Here is a 15,180-nt window from a genome sequence, read left to right on the forward strand (position 1 = left end):
GGTGGGATGCTGCCCCGGGGAAGTGGCACTAGCTCCTCGGGCCAGGATACTGATGTGTGCTCTCCGGTTCACAGCAGCCCTGAGCCGAGACCCGTCACTCCGCAATTGCTGCCAACCATGTAATCGCCCCAGCCACTTCCAGTGCACAGGAGGATGCGGCCCAATCTGCAGCTGGCCCTTCCAGGGCCACAGCTGGTCGAGGTTGTCCGAGAAGGACATCTGTAGCTTCCTTTACAGACACATAGCAGCCTTCCCAAAGCCATGAGGCAACCACAGGGGAGACACTGCGACATAGTGTAAGTATAGGTCTGCATATGAGGGGTAATAATGGGTTGCACAAGGGTGATCATTGATTATATTGATGTTTTAGCCACCCATTGTTTGGGGTGTAATAAATCTTTATTTTGTTTTATAAATTTCTGAATAGGTCTCTCATTTAACTGTGCGGGAATGATATGTGAGAGGGCTCATAGGTTGGCCCATGGACATGGCCAGATGCAGGCTCAACTGGGCATTCAGTTATGTGAAACGCACAGCTTTGAGACTGCTTCGTGTTTCCCTTACAGGGTCACGATGGCAACGCTGCCTCCTGTGGCCTGCTCCTCCTCCTGTGCCTCCTCCTCCTCATGCACCTCCTCTTCCTCCTCCACAGGTGGCACTGCTGCCTCATCATCCAATTGCTATGCCCTCATGATGCCCAGGTTGTGGAGCATGCAGCACACCACTACGAATATGGAGACATGCTCATGCGAGTACTGCAGCACACCCGCTGAACGGTCCAGGCAAAGGAACCTCTGCTTGAGAATCCCAATTGTGTGCTCGATGATGGCCCTGGTGGCCGAGAGACTGTCATTATAGGCGTGCTGCGCAGCAGTTCCAGGCTTGCGAAGACGAGTCATGAGCCAAGTGCTCAGTGCATAGCCCTTGTCACCGAGGAGCCAGCCGTAATCTTGATTCAGTCCAGTGAAGAGGCCTAGCACACCACACTGCTGCAGTATGAATGAATCATGGCTGCTGCTAGGAAACCGGGCATCCACTTGCATAATTTTGCGGTTGTGGTCGCAAACCAGTTGAACATTGAGGGAGTGGAATCTCTTGCGCTTTTGGAATTGCTCGGGAGTGTGTTGGGGTGCCCACAGACCGACATGGGTGCAATCAATGACCCCCTGGACCCTGGGGAAGCCCGCAATGTGCAGGAATCCAGTCTGCCGCACCAACTGCTTGTCCCTGCTCATAGGGAAGGAGATGTAATCGGCCCTCCTCCTTTAGAGAGCATCTGTGACCTCCCGTATTGATGTATGGGCTGCAAACTGCGAGATGTTGGAGATGTCCGCAGTGGCAGCTTAGAAGGACCCAGTGGCATAAAAGTTCAGGACGATTGTAACCTTGGATGCCACGCTCAGGGCTGTCCTCACCCGTGTTTGTGACTGCAGGAGATTGCAGAGCTCCATCACTACGTCCTTGTGAATCATAGTCTGCGCAGGTACTGATCATCATTCAGGTCCCTGTATGAGAATTGGTGGCGGAAGACCCTTTGTCGCTATGGCCTTCCACCCCCACGTCTGTGCAGCTGTCTTGCTTTCTGTTGTGCCTCATTGGCTTCTGCCTGCTGGTCTGCTGCCTCCTCCGCCTCTGCAGGCTGCTGCTGCCCAGTATCTGCCTCCGCTGCAGGCTGCCTACTGGCCTGCTGGCCCAGTATCTGGTGCGGGGGGTCCACGTACCTCACTCTCCTCATTAGGGGATTCCTTTCCTGAGGGACTTCCTGTGGCAACTCTCTGACCTCCTCTCTGTTGCCATCTCCCTGGCCTTCTCCATGCTGGGTCGCCATGATTATTGTGGTCCTTGCCCGCTGCCTCTGCTGCCGTTGGACCCACGCCGCCTTCTCCTGCGTGCCTCGGTGGCATGCACAATGTGCAGGAGGCATTGGTCTCTACCCCCATTTCCAACTCCTCCCCAATCCCATCTCCTTGATGTCGACTCCCTGTTCTGCAGGTGGAGGCGCCTCTGGTACTCTCAAACAGTGCACTGTAATCTTGCACTGGTTCTCAAAGATGGGAAAAAAGTCGCAGACACAAATCCAACAAAAACCAACACGTCTTTAAGGAATGCTGGCGGTGTGCTTCAGGAACTACGCACCACCCAAAAAAACCTACTCTTGGCACCGTTGAGCGGTCAGAAGATTTTTATAGCGGAATGTGGCTTCCGGTCCGGGACCTCGGCAGTGCGCGCTCTGATGACGCACTTAGGAGTGCTGGCCAGCAGTGCAGCGGAAGTGGGGGGAAACGGTGTGGTGATGCTCACCGCCGGGAAACTGCAGCAGGACAATTTGGCGAGCGGCGGCCATTCTACGAAAAGCCGCCGACCATTCTACACCGCAGCGTGGCCGCCGATTTCCAGTGGTAACAGGCCTTAAGGGAAGGGGCAATTTTGGCTCCATTCCTTCCAAGCATTGTGCTCCAGTCTGAAGAGCAGAGAGGGTAGCATCACCAATTAATCCATAGGTACCTTTCTGAAGCTGTTCTCGGTTCAACTAACAAAAGGCGTTTTTGTTACACAATGGCCTAGAAATTCATTATCACCCCGCTAGGGGTGGAAGTCCCACCTTGCTCAATAAATTCGGGTTACCACCCCCGGAAGGAGCCACCTACCTGGACCACTGGGAAGTGGAGGTTCCGCACGAGCCGTGCTGCTTCAGGGGGCGAATCCCAATTTAGGAGCCGGCGCACTAATCGGGCGATGCGCACGACGATGACTTCACAATCTCCTGACGCAGGAGATCGGGGCACAACGCCGTAGCGCCACTGCTAAACTCCCGCCAAATTTAACGGGAGTCGTAACAGCACCGCGCCTGCTCACAAACACATTTCTTCCCGTTAGTGCGCCCATGGGAGGTGCAAATGCACCCATTTTCTCCCCCAATGAGTTTAATGTTTGTGTTCTTTCCCCCCCCCCGCCCCCGGAATCTGGGATGCTTTATTTCTGGAAGGCATCTCTCCCATCATCTACCTTGTCAGGAGCTGAGCAAACATATTAGATATGTGATTGGCTAAATTCGATAGCCCCTGAAAACGTGCGCAGGGGTCCCGATGCACAGTGACAGCAGCAGGTTTCTTTCTTCCATTGCTGGGGAAAGGTATGTCCCTCCTCCTCCTCCTGACTTCACCCAGCAGTAATTCCAGCAAGACTTCACTAAATCTTGGTGCTGTCCTTACTCTATGTCCACCATTTCCATTTGTGGATTGTCCCTTTAAATACATCATGTAGGTGTGTAACACGCCCGCTGTGCAGTTTGGAGATGCGAAACCTGGAAGTCAAAATTAGTTTAATTGAGATGAGATCACAGATTCTGACCCACTCAGTTGACTTCCCCTTTTCCCCACGCAATTGCACCCCTTCACACGGAAGTCACCTTCAGATTAATATCAAGTTCAGAGTGTCTAAGCGCTTGGACAAGTATCAACTGATCAAAGAGAGTCAGCATGGATTTGAGAAGGGTAGGTCATGTCTGACTAATCCAATTGAATTTTTTGAGGAAGTCACCCACATGTTGGCAGCTTGTGCCCTTGTAGGACAAATGCTGTGTCCTTTCTTGAAATAATTGGGAATAAATGTAGAAGAAAATATCAAGGAAGCTGCCAACATAAGGCTGTCCATTAATACCACATAACAGTTAGATGCCAAGCATGCCACAAAGTGTTGCTTGTCAACTTGCTTCAGGACTACGAACCTGTCGTTCAGATGACCATGTGAATGCCACCAATAACTCTTTGTACTTTGGGAAATGCAGTGGTGCGTTGAAATTGGGTAGCTGTGGCTTGCTTCTATTACTATTCAGCATGAAAGGAGTTGCAAGAGCTTGCCTGCTCAAAGATATGCAGTATTAATCACTTGTTTGTTATGTCTGTGGGTATCAAATGAACTGTTATTGCAGATCATCCTTATGCTACCCTAGAAGGAGGTAGAGGCATAACAGTTGAAGGTGATATTGCTACTGCTAATCCCATCCGAATGGTGAAGGTTGACTGCAGATTACCTTTGGCTACTCAAATTGACAAATGGTGAAGGATGATGAAAGCAGTAGCATGTGACTTCACAATGATAGTGTGTAGAAAATGGATTAAGATCAGAAAAGCGGAACTAATGAAATCGGGTCAATTTCATTTTTTCACGTTGTCTCTGTGCATGTGGGAGAAACGCACCTGTGATTTCTCAGTAGGCATCTGAGTTGTTTATGCAGCAGTGAAGGCCAGTTGCTTCCCAACAAGGAGGCAAATTGAAGGGCAGGTGAGCCGATGTACAGGTATTGTCATAAATTCTTAGTGATCAAAATAATTTCACGAATGAGATTGATAGAAAGGTGGAAATATGTCATGTTCTTATTCGCTTTACCAAGCATCAGTGTTTGATTGACCTGTGACAATCTAAAAGAATGAAAAAATATTTTTAATAGGGACACATACAGAAGATTAATCTTTGAATGCATACAATTACTCATATTATGATTTATGTGTTGAGGATTAAAATTTTACATTACATTATGTTACAATATTTGATAAGCACAGTTTGCTTTTTCAATTATAATTGTGATAGCAACAGAAAATTATTTAAGACCAGAGCAAAACCATTGAAAGAAGACTTTCTCCAGAAAATGCAACTCTGCAATATTTTGACATTTGTGTGTGTGTTGTATTTTTTTATGGTTATTACCATACAGTCCAAAACCTTGATGTATGTGTAGTTAAATTACTGGGATTTCACTGTTAGGTACAAAGGAGTGACTCCCAGGATAATGGCAAAGTACATGAGGAACCTCAAAAGTTGAGCACTACGCAAGTCATAAAAGCTGTTCGAGTCAAAAAAGCAATCTCTGAACTTGATCATGTGAGTGAAGAATTATACTGCTTGCTCCGTTTTGTTTTAGTGGTTAAATTTGAGCACATACATACATAAACATATAAACACTTATGGGATGCACTTCCTCACCGTTTTTGGGCACACACAGTACAGAAATGGCATATGGTGGAAGCAGTTTTCTGCCTTTAAGTGGCTTTGCCCTGAGATTCCTCGCACATGTGCAGCTCTACATTATCCACCTGCCAAGTCGCCAATGGCCTAATTTGAACATGTCAAAGTCAGAGCCAGTGGCAAAGCAGCTCCAAGTTTCCTGGATTTGGACTGCTGCTGCACTCGGGTAAGTTACGTTGAGTTCCATCAGTTCCAGAGAAGTGTGCCGTAATGCATTTGGGGAGGGCGAACAAGGAAAGGGAATACACATTAAATGGCAGGATACTGAGAAGTGTAGAGGATCAAAGGGACCTTGGAGTGCATGGTCCACAGATCTCTGAAAGTAGCAGGCCAGGTAGATAAGGTGGTTAAGAAGGCATATGGAATGCTTGCCTTTATTAGCCGAGTATAGAATACAAGAGCTGGGAGGTTATGCTTGAACTGTATAAAACATTGGTTATCATATCATCATCATAAGCAGTCCCTCGGAATCGAGGAAGACTTGCTTCCACTCCAAAAATGAGTCCTTAGGTGGCTGAACAGTCCAATACAAGAACCACAATCCCTGTCACAGGTGGAGACAGATAGTCATTGAGGGAAAGGGTGGGTGGGACAGGTTTACCGCAAAAACATTGGTTAGGCCACAGCCTAATGCAGTTCTGGTCACCGCATTACAGGAAGGGCGTGATTGCACTGGAGAGGGTACAGAGGAGATTTTCGAGGATGTTGCCGGGAGTGGAGAATCTAAGCCATGAGGACAGATTAGATAGGCTGGATTTGTTTTCATTGGAACAGAGGAGGCTGAGGGGAGACCTCATTGAGGTGTATAAAATTATGAGGGGCCTAGATATAGTGGATAGCAAGGGCCTATTTCCCTTAGCAAAGGGGTCAACAACCAAGGGTCATAAATTTAAAGTAATTAGAAGGTTTAGAGGGGATTTGAGGGGAGATTTATTCATGCAGAGGGTTGTGGGGGTCTGTTATGTATGCAATTAAGGTTCAAACTGAGTACTGTTTAGCTAAGCATGGTACGACCTTGCCTTTGCTTTATTTAGTCCCAAAATGTGTGACTCACAAAATGGCTGGCCTTTTATACCCGAGCAGCAACATGTGCGTGCTGCTCAATGGCCTCCAACAATGACACCATCTGGTGGCTACAAACAGCATGTACATACATGACAGGGTCTGGAACTCACTGCCTGAAAGGGTGGTAGAGGCAGAAACCCTCACCACATTTAAAAAGTACTTGGATGTGCACTTGAAGTGCCGTAACCTGCAGGGTTACGGACCTAGAGCTGGAAAGTGGGATTAGGCTGGATAGCCTCTTGTTGGCTGGCATGGACACGATGGACCGAAATGGCCTCCTTCCGTGCTGTAAACTTCTATGATTCTATGAGATGTAGCAGCTGTCAGGATCAGCTATTCAAGGCAGAGGTGAGGAGTTCCTGAAATAGAAGTATGCAAATCTTTGAATACAGATTTTGCAAGTAGGAAATGATTTTTAAAGCTTTGTTTGCCATTCTGGCTGCAGATACTTATACTTATCCCTGACTGTTGCTCACAGTCAGACCACTGGCAGACATTCACAGCCCTCCACCCTTACCCAGAGTCAGGTCTTCTCAGGAGCAGGTATGGCATTCTTTTTCAGCATACTCTTATCATTGAGAGCAGCACCACAGGGTTGAGCAAAGTAGACTCATTGTTATGGTGGATCTGCAGGAAAGGAATGTAGAAGCTATGAACGGAATGAGCATTATCCCCTTGGGATTAAGGGGACAGACAAGGGGGTGGAAGCTGGTGGCTGTACAATGCTTCACACGATGCCAGGGCAACAGTATAAGTGCTCCGTCAGTAACCTGCAGTCGGCAACGTGCCACCAACCTCGCCATCTCTCACAGCAACAAGCTGAGTGCCTCCCCATGAACTCCAAATCCTTCTCCTTGAAGTGAGTGAGATATTTAAGATTGGGAAACCCCACCTCCTCCAGTGCCCTCCCTGTGGTGTGCATTATGTGCCAATTTATCCTGCAAAAACATAAAGTGTGAGGGTAAAGCTAGCAGTTGAGGAATGTGCGCCAAGTGACATAGGAGAGTTGAAGTAAGAGATGTGGGGATATGTTGCTGTTAAAGTGGAGAAAGAAGTTTTAGGATTATGCATGTATGTAATTGCTATGATGGGAACTGAGTAGTTACAGTGTAAAATACCAAGTTCAAGCCCTCCTTAACCAGAATGCAGTATGATGAGTTAGATGAGCAAGTGTTGCTTTAAGAGGGTGAAAAGTGTACTGGTGTCCAAGGTGGGCAAGGAAGGCAAAGGAGAAGTGTGCAGTGTATTACCTTTCTTCGCTGTTGCCGATGTAGAACTTCTGGCGGTACTGTTCTGGAGTCCTGGAGCTGAGGGAATTGGCAGTCATTGTCAGTACCACGCCTCCACCACCCCCGGCCTTCCAGGGACACGAGTGATAATTCTGGGTGACTCGATGACATCCACACCCAAGGTTCTGTTCGTCCAATTTGTCCTGTCTTCGATGCCATCCATGAAGATTTTGAGGTCTGAATGAGTGAAGTTGTGCATTGTTCTCTGGCTTAGTGCCATGTCGTGCTTCCCTCTGGGTGCTGTTGGTGCAGGAGTGTATAAGTAAAATAAAAATCTAGCTAAGACATGCAGTTACGCTATTAGAGAGTGAAGTGAAAGAGTCCAGAATCCAGCTTTCCTTGCTAAAAAAACTCCCCACGCCATTCCTTCATAGTAATTACACTGGAAACAGAGCGAGGAAATGTATCCCCTTAAGTGTTACACAGATGCAAGATTATTCATGTATGTCAGATATAGATCTATATATACTGATTTAGGATGCAACACAATTCTCCACACACACATTATAGCTCTATGAAGCATGCAAACAATTAAAGTAGAGATGATAGGACAATATTACATATCTTAATTTACATATATAGCTACACTCCCAATCATTGCTTATTGTTGCATTGCTTATTTAAACAGTTTAGTTGTTGCTTTCTTAGAATTCTCTCAGTGTTCCTTTAATAAGAAAATTACAAATTTACTCTTTTCCTGCTCCGTTGCTGTTAGGTATGATGCTGTGGATCTTCCACCCACCCACTAGTTGCACCCATCCCGGTTCCCTGAGTTCCCAGCATTTAAATAGTTCTAACAGCATTTATGGCACAGCTGAGGCACCTGGCTCAGGTTGGGGTTTAGAAACACACATATAACCACCTGAGGATCTTCAAACATTTTTAGAAAGTGTCCCAGTTTTTTTACCAGGCCAATTTCAGTACTACTTTGTGAAAAGCTTTAGTAGGGGAACTGGCTTTTCAAATTTTAAATCTCCCAAAGCCCTTAACAACACTGTATGCCAGGGGTGCACAGAGGCCTCCTTTGAAACATAGAAAATAGGTGCAGGAGTAGGCCTTTCAGCCCTTCGAGCCTGCACCACCATTCAATATCATGGCTGATCATTCACCTCAGTACTCCTTTCTTGCTTTCTCTCCATACCTCTTGATCCCTTTAGCCGTCAGGGCCATATCTAACTCCCTCTTGAATGTATCTAATGAACTGGCATCAACAACTCTTTGCAGTAGAGAATTCCACAGGTTAACAACGCTCTGAGTGAAGAAGTTTCTCCTCATCTCGGTCCTAAATGGCTTACCCCTTATCCTAAGACTGTGACCCCTGGTTCTGGGCTTCCCCAACATCGGGAATATTCTTCCTTCATCTAACCTGTCCAGTCACGTCAGAATTTTATATGTTTCTGAGATCCCCTCTCATTCTTCTAAACTCCAGTGAATACAGGCCCAGTCGATCCAGCCTCTCCTCATATGTCAGTTCTGCCATCCTGGGAATCAGTCTGGTGAAACTTTGCTGCACTCTCTCAATAGCAAGAACGTCCTTCGTCAGATTAGGAGACCAAAACTGAACATAATATTCCAGGTGAGACCTCACCAAGGCCCTGTACAACTGCATTAAGACCTCCCTGCTCCTATACTCAAATCCCCTAGCTATGAAGGCCAACATGCCATTTGCCTTCTTTACCGCCTGCTGTACCTGCATGCCAACTTTCAATGATTGATGTACCATGACACCCAGGTCTCGTTGCACCCCCACTTTTCCTAATCTGCCGCCATTCAGATAATATTCTGCCTTCATGTTTTTGCCACCAAAGTGGATAACCTCACATTATACTGCAGTTCTCTACCCACGTCAATACATAACCCCCAATACCATGTGCTTTAATTTTGCACACCAATTTCTTGTGTGGGACCTTGTCCAAAGCCTTTTGAAAGTCCAAATACACCACATCCACTGGTTCTCCCTTGTCCACTCTACTAGTTATATCCTCAAAAAATTCTAGAAGATTTGTCAAGCATGATTTCCCTTTCATAAATCCATGCTGACTTGGACCGGTCCTGTCACTGCTTTCCAAATGTGCTGCTATTTCATCTTTAATAATTGATTCCAACATTTTCCCCACTACTGATGCCAGGCTAACCGGTCTATATTTCCCCGTTTTCTCTCCCTCCTTTTTTAAAAAGTGGTGTTACAATAGCTATCCTCCAGTCCATAGGAACTGATCCAGAGTCGATAGACTGTTGGAAAATGATCACCAATGCATCCACTATTTCTAGGCCACTTCCTTAAGTACTCTGGGATGCAGACTATTAGGCCCTGGGGATTTATCGGCCTTCAATCCCATCAATTTCCCTAACACAATTTCCTGACTAATAAGGATTTCCTTCAGTTCCTCCTTCTCGCTAGACTCTCGGTCCCCTAGTATTTCCGGAAGGTTATATGTGTCTTCCTTCGTGAAGACAGAACCAAATTATTTGTTCAATTGGTCTGCCATTTCTTTGTTCCCCTTTTTAAATTCACCTGATTCTGACGGCAAGGGACCTACGTTTGTCTTCACTAATCTTTTTCTCTTCACATATCTATAGAAGCTTTTGCAGTCAGTTTTTATGTTCCCAGCAAGCTTCCTCTCATACTCTATTTTCCCCCTCCTAATTAAACCCTTTGTCCCCCTCTGCTGAATTCTAAATTTCTCCCAGTCCTCAGATTTGCTGCTTTTTCTGGCCAATTTATATGCTTCTTCCTTGGATTTAACACTATCTCTAATTTCCCTTGTTAGCCACGGTTGAGCCACCTTCCCTGTTTTATTTTTACTCCAGACAGGGATGTACAATTGTTGAAGTTCATCCATGTGATCTTTAAATGTTTGCCATTGCCTATCCACCGTCAACCCTTTAAGTATTGTTCGCCAGTCTATTCCAGCCAATTCATGTCTCATACCATCGAAGTTACCTTTCCTTAAGTTCAGGACCCTAGTCTCTGAATTAACTGTGTCACTCTCCATCTTAATAAAGAATTCTACCATATTATGGTCACTCTTCCCCAAGAGGCCTCGCACAACAAGATTGCTAATTAGTCTTTTCTGATTACACATCACCCAGTCTAGGATGGCCAGTCCTCTAATTGGTTCCTCGAATAATGGTCAAGAAAACAATCCCTAATACACTCCAGGAAATCCTCCTCCACTGTATTGCTACCAGTTTGGTTAGCCCAATCAATATGTAGCTTAAAGTCGCCCATGATAACTGCTGTACCTTTATTGCATGCATCCCTAATTTCTTGTTTGATGCTGTCCCCAACCTCACTACTACTGTTTGGTGGTCTGTACACAACTCCCATTAGCGTTTTCTGCCCTTTGGTATTCTGCAGCTCTACTCATACAGATTCCACGTCATCCAAGCTAATGTCCTTCCTTACTCTTGCGTTAATTTTCTCTTTAACCAGCAACGCTACCCCACCTCCTTTTCCTTTCTGTCTATCCTTCCTGAATGTTGAATACCCCTGGATGTTGAGTTCCCAGCCTTTGTCACCCTGGAGCCATGTCTCCGCAATCCCAGTTATATCATATTTGTTAATAGCTGGCTGCACAGTTAATTAGTCCACCTTATTACGAATACTCCTTGCATTGAGGCACAGAACCTTCAGACTTATCTTTTTAATACATAAGAACATAAAAATTCGGAACAGGAGTAGGCCATCTAGCCCCTCGAGCCTGCTCCGCCATTCAAAAAGATCATGGCTGATCTGGCCGTGGACTCAGCTCCACTTACCCGCCCGCTCCCCATAACCCTTAATTCCCTTATTGGTTAAAAATCTATCTATCTGTGATTTAAATACATTCAATGAGCTAGCCTCAACTGCTCCCTTGGGCAGAGAATTCCACAGATTCACAACCTTTGCGAGAAGAAATTCCTTCTCAACTCTGTTTTAAATTGGCTCCCCCGTATTTTGAGGCTGTGCCCCCTAGTTCTAGTCTCCCCGACCAGTGGAAACAACCTCTCTGCCTCTATCTTGTCTTCCCTTTCATTATTTTAAATGTTTCTAGAAGATCACCCCTCATCCTTCTGAACTCCAACGAGTAAAGACCCAATCTATTCAATCTATCATCATAAGGTAACCCCCTCATCTCCGGAATCAGCCTAGTGAATCGTCTCTGTACCCCCTCCAAGGCTAGTATATCCTTAAGTAAGGTGACCAAAACTGCATGCAGTACTCCAGGTGCTGCCTCACCAATACCCTGTACAGTTTCAGCAGGACCTCTCTGCTTTTGTACTCCATCCCTCTCGCATTGAAGGCCAACATTCCATTTGCCTTCCTGATTACCTGCTGCACCTGCAAACTAACTTTTTGGGATTCATGCACAAGGACCCCCAGGTCCCTCTGCACCTCAGCATAATTTCTCCCCATTCAAATAATATTCCATTTTACTGTTTTTTTTCTAAGGTGGATGACGTCACATTTTCCGACATTGTATTCCATCTGCCAAACCTTAGCCCATTCGCTTAACCTATCCAAATCTCTTTGCAGCCTCTCTGTGTCCTCTACACAACCCGCTTTCCCACTAATCTTTGTGTCATCTGCAAATGTTGTTACACTACAATCTGTCCCCTCTTCCAGGTCATCTATATATATTGTAAACAGTTGTGGTCCCAGCACCGATCCCTGTGGCACACCACTAACCACCGATTTCCAACCCGAAAAGGACCCATTTATCCCGACTCTCTGCTTTCTGTTTGCTAGCCAATTCTCGATCCATGCTAATACATTTCCTCTGACTCCACGTACTTTTATCTTCTACAGTAACCTTTTGTGTGGCACCTTATCGAATTTCTTTTGGCAATCTAAATACACCACATCCATCGGTACACCTCTATCCACCATGCTCGTTATATCCTCAAAGAATTCCAGTAAATTAGTTAAACATGATTTCCCCTTCATGAATCCATGTTGCGTCTGCTTGATTGCACTATTCCTATCTAGATGTCCTGCTATTTCTTCCTGAATGATAGCTTCAAGCATTTTTCCCACTACAGATGTTAAACTAACCAGCCTATAGTTACCTGCCTTTTGTCTGCCCCCTTTTTTTAAACAGAGGCGTTACATTAGCTGCTTTCCAATCCGATGGTACTTCCCCAGAGTCCAGAGAATTTTGGTAGATTATAACGATGCATCTGCTATAACTTCCGCCATCTCTTTTAATACCCTGGGATGCTTTTCATCAGGACCAGGAGACTTGTCTACCTTGAGATCCATTAGCCTGTCCAGCACTACCTCCCTAGTGATAGTGATTGTCTCAAGGTCCTCCCTTCCCACATTCCCGTTACCAGCAATTTTTGGCATGGTTTTTGTGTCTTCCACTGTGAAGACCGAAGCAAAATAATTGTTTAAGGTCTCAGCCATTTCCACATTTCTCATTATTAAATCCCCCTTCTCATCTTCTAAGGGACCAACATTTACTTTAGTCACTCTCTTCCGTTTTATATATCAGTCAAAGCTTTTACTATCTGTTTTTATATTTTGCGCAAGTTTACTTTTGTAATCTATCTTTCCTTTCTTTATTGCTTTCTTAGTCATTCTTTGCTGATGTTTAAAATTTTCCCAATCTTCTAGTTTCCCACTAACCTTGGCCACCTTATACGCATTGTTTTTTAATCTGATACTCTCCTTTATTTTCTTGGTTATCCACGGCTGGTTATACCTTCTCTTACCACCCTTCTTTTTCACTGGAATACATTTTTGTTGAGCACTGTGAAAGAGCTCCTTAAAAGTCCTCCACTGTTCCTCAATTGTGCCACCGTTTAGTCTGTGTTCCCAGTCTACATTAGCCAACTCTGCCCTCATCTCACTGTCGTCCCCTTTGTTTAAGCATAGTACGCTTGTTTGAGACATTACTTCCTCACCCTCAATCATTATTACAAATTCAACCATACTGTGATCACTCATTCCGAGAGGATCTTTTACTAGGAGATCGTTTATTATTACTGTCTCATTACACAGGACCAGATCTAAGATAACTTGCTGCCTTGTAGGTTCTGTAACATACTGTTCTAAGAAACAATCCCGTATGCATTCTATGAATTCCTCCTCAAGGTTACCCCGTGCGATTTGATTTGACCACTCGATATGTAGGTTAAAATCCCCCATGATTACTGCTGTTCCTTTTTCACATGCCTCCATTATTCCCTTGATTATTGTCCGCCCCACCGTGAAGTTATTATTTGGGGGCCTATAAACTACGCCACCAGTGACTTTTTCCTCTTACTATCTCTAATCTCCACCCACAATGATTCAACATTTTGTTCATTAACACAATGTCCCTTTGTCCCTTTAGAATTTTGCTGTAATGTGGCCCTTTTTGCTTTTTGCCTTGGGTTTCTCTGCCCTCCACTTTTACTTTTCTTCTTTCTATCTTTTGTGTCTGCCCCCATTTTACTTCCTTCTGTCTCCCTGCATAGGTTCCCATCCCCCTGCCATATTAGTTTAACCCCTCCCCAACAGCACTAGCAAACACTCCCCCTAGGACATTGGTTCTGGTCCTGCCCGGGTGCAGACCTTGTGGGTTGTACTGGTCCCACCTCCCCCAGAACCAGTTCCAATGTCCCAGGAATTTGAATCCCTCCCTCCTGCACCACTCCTCAAGCCACGTATTCATCTTAGCTATCTTGCCATTCCTACTCTCACTAGCACGTGGCATTGGTAGCAATCCTGAGATTACTATCTTTAAGGTCCTACTTTTTAATTTAACTCCTAGCTCCCTAAACTCAGCTTGTAGGACCTCATCCCATCTTTCCTATATCGTTGGTATCTATATGCGAACAGCATTGCTCAGTGGCAAATGGAGGAAAATATATGATGTGACATAATTCCCTCATTTGCATTATAATACACCCAGTCCTAAATCCACAGGAAATTTTGACATGGAAAAGGGGACAGGGTCTCAGTGTAACTCAATTTCTGCATCCACCCCTCTAGAATACAATTTTAATGGCTATAAATAAATTTGGGTCTGATATCTTTTGCCACAAACATTTATTAATGGTCCGTGTTCTGACAGAAAATGTGTGAATGTTAGTGTTATTTGAAAGGAAGAAAGGGTTTAACTGAAAAAATATACTTTTCCACTGCATATTGTAATACTACAAGGAAAAACCTTTAGCTACAGTTCCCGTGTTTTCTCCATTTCTTGACAGGCGCCATGTGATTCTGCAGTGCTTCAAGAGAAGATTACAAAGAGAAGGAGAAAAAATTGAAGCATATTCTGATAATATTGGGCACAGCATATTACTCATGGCAGTATTATTTAACTGTTAATTTAGTTAGATTTTTTATATATTGAATTGCTTGCCCACTCAATACATTGTTACCCATAATTTCAAATAACATTAGTCATTGTTGTTACTACCTTGGTTAGAAATGTATTTGTGTAAATCTATGGTGAAATAAAACATTGTGGTCATATGAGCTTTGTCACATGTTTCTCAAGCTTTTTAAATTTTTCCTGTGATAAACACTTTGAGTATTTGGGAATTAGAATAGCTATATGAAATTAAATGGGAGTCAACCTGAGTCTGAAGTAAGGCATTTACTGAATAATTAAAATAGAAATTTAGTACATCAAATCATATTTAAAAAAGAATAACATAAACATTCAGGATAAGTGTGATTTTATGATGTGAACATTTTTATGTGCTGTAAAAGATGGGTCTCAGGATTGTATATTATTTTGCCATTCCTCACATTTTCCAAATCACAAGCTTCTATTATATGCTCACCTTTGTGCTTATCAAAATGTTTCCAATTCATGACTTA

General features: G+C 44.6%; 1 protein-coding gene across 7 annotated transcripts in view; it reads left to right on the forward strand.

Annotated features, from left to right (window-relative positions):
• zte38 (zebrafish testis-expressed 38) overlaps nucleotides 1-14,818 on the forward strand; it is a 144,859-nt gene extending 130,041 nt beyond the window's left edge. For all 7 annotated transcript variants that reach the window (XM_070886082.1, XM_070886083.1, XM_070886079.1 and 4 more), the window contains 2 exons: nucleotides 4,765-4,881; nucleotides 14,562-14,818. In XM_070886082.1, the coding sequence (XP_070742183.1) occupies nucleotides 4,765-4,881; nucleotides 14,562-14,621 (177 nt within the window). In that variant the 3' untranslated portion in view covers nucleotides 14,622-14,818. The remainder of the gene's footprint in view (nucleotides 1-4,764; nucleotides 4,882-14,561) is intronic.
• The last annotated feature ends 362 nt before the right edge of the window (nucleotides 14,819-15,180 follow it).

The sequence above is a fragment of the Pristiophorus japonicus genome, chromosome 8 (assembly GCF_044704955.1).
Source record: "Pristiophorus japonicus isolate sPriJap1 chromosome 8, sPriJap1.hap1, whole genome shotgun sequence".
Taxonomy (NCBI): Eukaryota; Metazoa; Chordata; class Chondrichthyes; family Pristiophoridae; genus Pristiophorus; species Pristiophorus japonicus.